The 9,085-nt window shown below is 41.7% G+C and overlaps 1 protein-coding gene across 1 annotated transcript in view; it reads left to right on the forward strand.

Annotated features, from left to right (window-relative positions):
* Positions 1-9,085, forward strand: part of LOC101845095 (histone deacetylase 6) — a gene marked incomplete at its 5' end in the record, with an annotated part of 222,441 nt that overhangs the window by 165,495 nt on the left and 47,861 nt on the right. The window contains 3 exon segments of the mRNA XM_005098636.3: positions 2,496-2,859; positions 3,752-3,979; positions 7,350-7,489. Coding sequence (XP_005098693.2) covers positions 2,496-2,859; positions 3,752-3,979; positions 7,350-7,489 — 732 coding nt within the window.

Here is a 9,085-nt window from a genome sequence, read left to right on the forward strand (position 1 = left end):
GAGAGAGAGTGACACAAAGAGAGAGAGAGAGAGAGAGACGGAAAGAGAGACAGTGACAGAGAGAGCCTCAGAGATCGAGCGACTAGCCACTCCGTATTTTATTCTTTGTGTTATCATCATCAGCAGCTTTTCTCACCCCGTGCTGGAGTAAAGGCCACTAACAAGTAGAGTTTGCCACCTACTTTTGTCATGGACTATTGTTTCCACCTCTGCCCAGCTGCATTCCATCCGGTTTAGGTCCGAATCTAAGTCCCCCCCCCCCCTCCCTTTCTGGTGCTTTTTCCATCTTAAAAATTTGGTTGGAAGCGTTTGTACATGTATTCAGTTTTCTCAAAGTGTGTCCTGGGTAAAACATTGTAAAAAGAATTCTATCTCGCAAAAAGTAAAAGGAAGATTTATCTTTATGTATTTAGTTGTAGCAAAATCCATTTTTAGCGATAATACGAGCGATGTTAATAGCTAATTAAGATAAACGCATTACATTCGTTCAAAATATAGTGTGACTTTCTTTCAGACAACGATGTCTTTCGAGATATTTTGGGATTTGTTAGCGCGAATAACTAAGATGTATACTCGATCTAATTTCACCTTCGTTCATGTACTTTGTTCAAATGCAAATGTCTGTGTTGTTTTTTGCTAAAACGTCTTCAACGCGATGGACCCACGGGGGCTCTCGTGGCCTAGAGGTTAAGGTGTTGGCCTCTCATTCAAAGGTCCCGGGTTCGAATCCGGGTAGCGACCGAACAATTTTCTTCTCTAAAATTGTCTCCTTTCACCTTCTTTCCAGCTCTCTAGCAATGTTCTGTTGTCTGCTTTCATTTCCACTTTCTGCCCCCACTCCCTCACTTCCTTTGCCCCCTCCTCTGGGCTCCTGACTTTCTGCAGCCTTTCTACTGCTACTCCTTGGCTCCTCCTTACTGCTGTCTTTCTGCCACACCCCTGATCTTCTGGTAGGAAAGATCTACACCTAGCCTTCTCGGACAAGGGCGAAAAATCTCGGAGGGCCCGTGTGCAAGTTGCGCACGTTAAAGATCCCTTGGTGGTCTAAACTCGATAAGAGTAGGCTTCGGCCGCCACCCGGGCAAAATTCAAAATTTCCTACCAACTGAAAATATTAGGTGTGTCCCGCGCGCTCATATGACCTTATGCAGTTGCGAGCGCCGTAAAACACTTTACAAAAACAAAAACAAAAGATGGACCCACACGTGACGACAGTTATAGATTAGCGCGTGAGTTGTCTTGACACGTGGAACGTTATCATTTTGTTATAGATTAATTGAATATTGCTCTGAGTTATTCTCTAGTGATCCGGCGACAACGGTGTTGCTGCCGCCAGGCGCTTTGCCGTTGCTCGTGTGGAGAGAATTTTTAAGATCTGGGTATTTCTGAAGAGACGTTGTTCCCCTCTCATTCTGAGTTGGCTTTTGCGATAGGCAAGGTTGGAGCCCGCCTCCCAAATTATCCAAATTCGTTCCAAAATGGTGTTAATAAAACACCTACATTTAAAAGGCGTTTCCTCTCGTACGCTATTTGATACAAACGGGTCAAAAACACCAACATTTAACGTTCAGAGCCTGGATTATTTCAGTTCTTTCTTTCCTTCAAAACATTGTTTCATCTTGGCTCAGTGGTCTTTAGGGAACTTTGAGATGGCGATGCGGGGAAATATGTAGGCCCTATTACATATTATTCGTAATGACTTTTGTTGTGTCTTTAACAAACGAACAATTCTAAAGTATATGCAAAAGAAAAACCCTTTCCGCTCTTTCAATCGAAGCAACTGTCGTGCAGCCGGTTCAATGCTGTTTGCCGATGCTGCGCGTAGAATGCTTGAGATATATGTATTGGTTGGTGAAGGCTGGAGGTGTTGTCGAGTGTCCCTATCTATCCCTTTGAATATTGGATCCCTCTCGGTTTGGGTTGACTCTGATACGCTAGATCGAAATAGCCAACCCCTTAAATGATCTAAGATGTGTCGACTGGTACGTAAAATGTTTACAATTTCAATACCGCCGAAGCATCACCATCGTTCACGGTTTCACCCTGAATAGTCTTTTGATATTTTTTTCATTACAGGTACCGCAATTATTTTGGATTTTTTAAGTGATCATGAAATTCAGTGGGCCTCTCCCGAACACGAGTTGCTGCCGAGTGCACAAGGGTCTCTCGGTGACTTTTGTTGAATTTTAAAGAAACATAGACGTATGGACATGTACACCCGCCAAAGGACAAATTCAAAGTAACACGTACACACACATACACACACACACACACACACACACACACACACACACACACACACACACACATACTTTTTTCTCTCTCTCTATCTCTCTCTCTCTCCCTCTCTCTCTCTCTCTCCCTCCCTCCGTCCCTGCCTTTCTCTTTTGATCACAACCATTGCGATGGTAAAAGTCTGTGCACATACACCAAAACCTCATTAATTGTCTCTAAATAATTGTATTGCTAATAGGATTGTCTTTCCTCTACCACAGATACGCCAAGGACACCAGCTAACCGTCCTGCGTCCTCCAGACCCGTTGGAGATGCGGGAAGATATGCATCGCCGTCTGCCTCCCTCTCAGACTCCAGCGTGACTGCTACTACCAGCGGCACAGGCCTCTCATGGAATATTCCCATGACAGGTGGACGCCATTCCGCTGGTCAAGGTCAGGGTCATGGTCAGGGGGCGAGGCCAAAGGTCGGCCCACAGCCCACCATAAACGAGCAGCAGCAACAACAGGCCGTAACTCAGTCGACTTCAGATGAAATGAAAACGTCTGCCAATGCGTTGGAGAGCGGTAGTAATGAAACAAATTCTGCTGTCTCGTCTGCCGAGACTGAAATACCAACTGCCAGGTGGGTCGTGAGAGTGCGTCTAACTACACTGTAGTGCGTCAACTCAAAAAGTTCTAGTCTAACCTCATTCCTTTGGAAGCAGGACTATGTGTAATTTTATTTTTCCTCACCACCCCACCCCCCTCCCCAAGGGCCCCAGAATAGTCTGCAGTTAATACATGTATAAGTTTATTTTTATAGATGACTTTTAGCATGTAAGTTCAGTCCTTATAAGGATCGTACGTGGTTCTCTCATGGAATTTCTGAAAATAATTGTCTAAGAATAGTTTTAATTTTATGTTATCAGAACTATTTACGGAAACGTGCATGCACTCTTAATAGTTTTAGTTTACTAATATTATAAACAACTAAAAGGTCACACTGTCTTGGCTTCCGGGATTGGGGGGGGGGGGATTACATAAACTCCGACATAAATGACAATGGGTCATTTGCTCGTTTGACAACACAAGTAACCATGTTCTGGACCACCATGTTCTGCACCACCTGGATTCAAGCATCATTGTAGGAGTCTCATGGGGCCCTCTTGCCTACCTCATCTATCTATCTATCTATCTATCTCTCTATCTCTCTCTCTATCTATCTATCTATCTATCTATCTATCTATCTATCTATCTATCTATCTATCTATTCCTGTCTAGCTATTTATAATATCTATCTATAGATTTATATATACATACATACCTACATTTAATTTATACATATTATATATGTGTATGTATATATATTATATATGATATACATACGTATATATGTATATATATATATATATATTATATATAATGTATGTATCTAAATGTATAATGTATGTATGCATGTACGTATAGATGTATGTGGGTATGCATATTGTTATAGGTGTTTACTAAAAGTCGAGATACTATGCTTGTTCCTACAGTCATCCCGGGGTGTACGTCGGAACAACTAAGGGCGGAGCGTCCGCCATCATGACGCCAGACTTGCCTGTCAATCCAGTCCGGGAGGCGGTCAAACAGCAGGTCACAGCTCTGGCAGCTCAGCTGGAGGCCGCACATCTAAGTGGGGCAGACACGGCCGTGGCGCTGCCTGATGCCAGCACTCGTTCTGAGACGCCGCAGCCCGCCCTAGAGAAAAAAGGGCCATTTCGGTATGTTTTTGACTTGGCTCCTCTTTTTTCTTTTCTTTTTTTTTATTTTCTAAAATATAAACCCCGTTTGGTTGGGGCTCCCGTGGCCTAGAGGTTAAGGTGTTCGCCTCTCATTCAATAGGTCCAATAATTTTCTGCTTTCACATCCTTTCCTGCTCTCTAGCAATGTTCTGTCGTCTGCTTTCGTCTCCATTTTCTGCCCCCATCCCCTCACCTCCTTTACCCCCTCCTCTGGGCTTCTGACTCTTTCTCTTCTGCAGTCTTTCTACTGTTACTCATTGGCTCCCTTTTACTGCTGTCTTTTAGCCACACCCATGATCTTCTGGTAGGAAAGATCTACACCTAGCCTTCTCGGACAAGGGCGAAAAATCTTACAGGCCCCATGTGAAAGTTGCGCACGTTAAAGATTCCTTTGTGGTCCAAAATCGATGAGTAGGCTTCTGCCTATCTCTGTCTCAAAAATTCTAAATTTCCCACCAACTGAAAAATGTTTAATGTTTTCCGCGCGCTAGTATGACCTTATACAGTAGCAAGCGCCGTTAAACACTTACCAAAAACACCCCCCCCCCCAAACCCTCCCAAAAAACATTCTTTCCTTTACGTGACTGCTCGTGGATGACAACCAAGGCTAGTGAGTGAAATTCGAAAGAAGCAAAAACAGATCCTTCTTTGAAACAATCAACTGACGCGCTGTCAAAGTCAAAGGCTTCTGATACGTCCTGTCGATTTGTTTTGTTGTCACTATAGTCAAATAGTCAAGCCGACAGCAAGTAATCAACCCCCCCCCCCCCCCCCCACACACACACACACTCATATACGCGCGCGCAGATACCTTTTTGTTCTAAACTCGACAACGACGAGTCCGCTGAAATCTCTTTCAACATGCCTTTGTTTATGTCACATTTATCCTTGAAAGTACAACCTCTGTTCTTGACTCCTAAGGGAAAGAAGACAAGGCATGGCCATACTGTGTATTTTTAAAGTCAGGTTACTATTATATTGTTTAATTTGTCAATTTTAACAAAACCGTGATTCTTGGCCTTTTTCTTTTTATCTTTCTCTCTTTATTTTTTTCATCCGTTTCTTGTTCTTTCTTTTTTTTTTCTTTTTTATACTGCCGTTTCCATCTTCCTTATCTAAATTCATGAGGCTGTTCCCAACAGAAATAGAAATGTATCACAGAAATGTCCGCAAGACTGGGGCACATTTTGAATGGAGAAAACTAGAAACTTCCCTTCTAATTGTTCATGAATTACAATTATGTACGTACAAGTTTTTTTGTTTTTTTTAAATTGAAATTCCGGTAGCAGAGTTGTAGGACTCTTTCTTCACCTGGCTCTTCGGTGTAGCGATAAGGCGTTTCACTGTCACACACAGAATGCAGAAGACCCGAGTTCAGTTCCCGTGTGGAAAGAAGTTTTATCGAGTATTTCGGTCCTTCTGCTCGAACATTGTATCCAGCATGACAGGCAGGGTCGAAGCCTGCTTCCTGAATGATCTTATTTGTGTCGATGAGGCCGTTAAAACAGCTTTGTAACAATATGTTCATATAATAAAACCTCTATCTTCTGTGCACGAGACTGGTGTGAATGCAAAAATAGGGGAGGTGGGAAGAGTGTTTCTTGAACCATGTCATTTAAAAATATCTTGAAGGTCTTCCCCACCAAAACCTTTTCGAAACTCGTATATGGATACTTTTTTTTTTACTTTTTTTTTTCGGGGGGGGGGTAATATGTTACATTTGATTTTCTGGGGTTTTTGAGGTGGGGGGGGGGGGTTCGTCTTACATTCCCTCCCCAACCCCTTTCGTTCCTGGTAAATAACTTGTTACCGTTTGCTGAAGAGATAGTGACGCCACAATCGAACCGAATTAAAGAAAAAAAAAACTATCAACCCCGAAAAGCTTTTTGCTTATCGATTATCGATTACTATTGGTGAGCGTTGTGTACCCAGGAGGCATCTAAAGTCTAAAATACCATTATAATTAATATACCAACCTAATCGGATTAGTGGCTTCCTCCACCGAAGTGTGGTCGCCATGTCGCTGGCTAGCGAGCAGACTTTAACGCCAATAGTTTCTTCTTGACCCTCATGTTAAGTTTCCATGAATACCACAAAAAAGAAAGCAGGAAAAGATCCATACCTTTTCATTTCTTGTGGGCTTTCAATACCTAGTTCCACTTTAGACTACATATTTTTCTTGGACTTCAGTTTCGTAGCCCCTTTTCAGACCTGCCTTCTCGTACCATGCGCTCACATGGCGAGCTACACAAGTTTTCCATTTTGCAGACTTTCAGACTTGGAAAGATCTTGTCAGGCGTAACATTCCTCGTGGGAAATCAAGATTTGAGCGAGTAAATTTCCACGCTCTAAAAAAATTCCGTGGATCTAATGGATCAGGGTACAGCCTTCTGATTTGGATTACAAACGGAAAACAAAGTCAGAAAGTACGAACACTTGCATGTTCGTTATCAAACATACCGAAATCAGACAGACAGACAGACTGACAGACAAACAGACAGACGGACGGACGGACGGACGGACGGGCAGGCCGGCAAGCAGACGAACAGACAGGCTGATAGGTATAATTTCATCTCAATAAATCAGACGAAATTTAGAAAAAACAGTATGTAGATACCTTCTAAAATAAGTTACGGAATAGGTGACTAACTTACTTAAAAAGACAATCTGCCACTTGTCATTCGACAAGGAAATATATTTAGGTAGTTTGATTAAATATATTAAACTTAAACCTAAATTGGTAGAAAGATAAATAGTGAATAGTGAATCAATGGGTGACTAAGATAAATCTGTAAATTTATAAGTAATTCCACCAACTCTAGGCTTGTTTAGCTCTAAGAACGCCTAGGACGACTGCACTGTGATACTGGGTCCGTGACAGACCGCGGTGGAATCAGGCGCTGGTCAAATTTTGGGCATATGGAGTTTATAGTGTCATCTTAAAGTTTGTTCATTTGTCTTGCATTAGGCTAAAAAAAAAACAACTAATGTCAGAGGTAAAAATTAATAATAAGCGAGAAAATGGCCGCCAAAGTTAGGTGACTTCCAAAGCTTGTGTGTCCTTGGAAACGGCCAATTTCCATTTGTGTGTGTGTGTGTGTGTGTGTGTGTGTGTGTGTGTGTGTGTGTGTGTGTGTGTGTGTGTGTGTGTGTGTGTGTGCCTTTTATCAACGTTTAACTGTAAAATCCACACAAAAACGTGTCCTTAAACTGGACATTGAAGACATAAAGCCACATAAAGAAAATTATATTTTTTTAAATGCCCAGCGTGGAAAAAAAATCCGCTTTCCTTAATTACATTATTTTGACAAGCTCCTGATTTCACCGCGCTGCCGTATGTTTCCCTCAGGTCGAGTCTGTACAAAGACACGCCAGATCCCGAGCCTCTCCTTCAGTCCGTGGATCTGACCTCTCCTCCTATAGAAAAGAAGAAAAAATCGAAACGAAGCAAAGAGAGGAGGAAAAAGGACGGAAAGAAAAAACAATGGGGTACGTATTTTCTGTCTCTCCGTTTTCTCGTTCTTTCCCCCCTCTATCGATTTTTCTTGATTATTCCCTGCCTATTTTTATTTTCTTTCTATTTCCTCTCCGTGTTGTCACAGTGATTCTTCCTGTCTTTTTTTTTTCTTTTCAAATTCCAGAAAGACAAACAGCCTTGAACATTGCCTTTCATGAGTTATTTTTGTGTGGACGGACACTGTCCAGATCTCTCTCTCTCTCTCTCTCTCTCTCTCTCTCTCTCTCTCTCTCTCTCTCTTTCTCTCTTTGACGCAGACTTCGATCGCCCGCTCATTGTTCCCTCTTGCTCACCCACGTACATGTACTCCCCTTGTCACCCACTCGTTCCTCCTATTTTTCTTACGTGCAGAGAACCAACTCACTCGTTGCTTCATCTTTCAACCAGGGGAATCTTACCAGCTTTCAACCCAAGTCCCGTTCAGTATATCCGAGGCAAAAATACTTCATCTTTAGAGACAAGCGAAACAACCCCAAAAACAGTCGTCACACTGTCGCCTGCAACATGTATATCACCCCTATAGTGCGGTCGCAAATTCGTGACGCAACTTAATGTCAAATATTTCCCACTTGAACATAGACTCTCCAGCTTTTGCACAATGATTGATACCAATTTGTCTTAATAGATCGATTTTTTAAAATGCCAGTTAGCTGTGTTCTAGAAAATTCTTTTATAAATACTAACCAAAAAATCCAAGTGGGTGGTTTTTAAAGATTTTAAAAGGTTTACAGTCGGGGCAGTATCGGTGTTTTTAATCGCAACATACATTGTACTTTTTGAACGCATGTTTTTAGAACCTTCAGTGTAAAAACAGGGTTTACTATTAAATTAATTTCTTGTATCCAGTTTTTCCACTTAAAAGTGTCATCAGTGAGGTGTGATATAGGCCATGCGTATGCAAAATGTGTGTGAAAAGCAGGAAGTGCTGTCAGAGACTATAGGCTAATGTGCTGTGAACAACCCCATTAACCGTGTGACGGAGATTTATATATTTTATATGAATTTATGAAGAAACATTTTTTAATCTAGCCTCAATTTTTGTAGAAAAATCTGAATACTGTAAGACAAAATGATGCAAACTGCTGTGCAATATATAGATCTAGGTATAGGTCTATGGGGGACATAATAATATTATTTTGAGAATATGTTGCCGCACGAATGTTTATTTCACGATCCGATAGAAATTATGTCAAGTTTACTCAAAAGTAATTTTTCCCAAAGCATGTACGTGCTCACATTACTTATTTTCAGTTAGTGCGGTACCATAAGTGCTGGTACAAACTGGAAACTTTTGTACAAATAAAGCAACAGATTTTAAAAAATCTGTGTCAGCCATTATTGTTTGGCTTAAGGCTATTGTTAGGGGACCGTACGCCCCCATAGTGTTTAGCGCTAGGGGACCGTACGTCCTACCTGCGCTAAGGCGTGGTGTTATGGGACCGTACACAGATATGCATGCATCTGGACTTTGCAAAAATACTGGAGGAAAACGGCCAGTTTAACGAAGCTCCTGAAGTTAGGAGTTATTATTAGGAGAAAGTTTAAAATATCTGAATACGATTGTGAGG

This window comes from Aplysia californica, unplaced genomic scaffold (assembly GCF_000002075.1).
Source record: "Aplysia californica isolate F4 #8 unplaced genomic scaffold, AplCal3.0 scaffold00188, whole genome shotgun sequence".
Classification (NCBI taxonomy): domain Eukaryota; kingdom Metazoa; phylum Mollusca; class Gastropoda; order Aplysiida; family Aplysiidae; genus Aplysia; species Aplysia californica.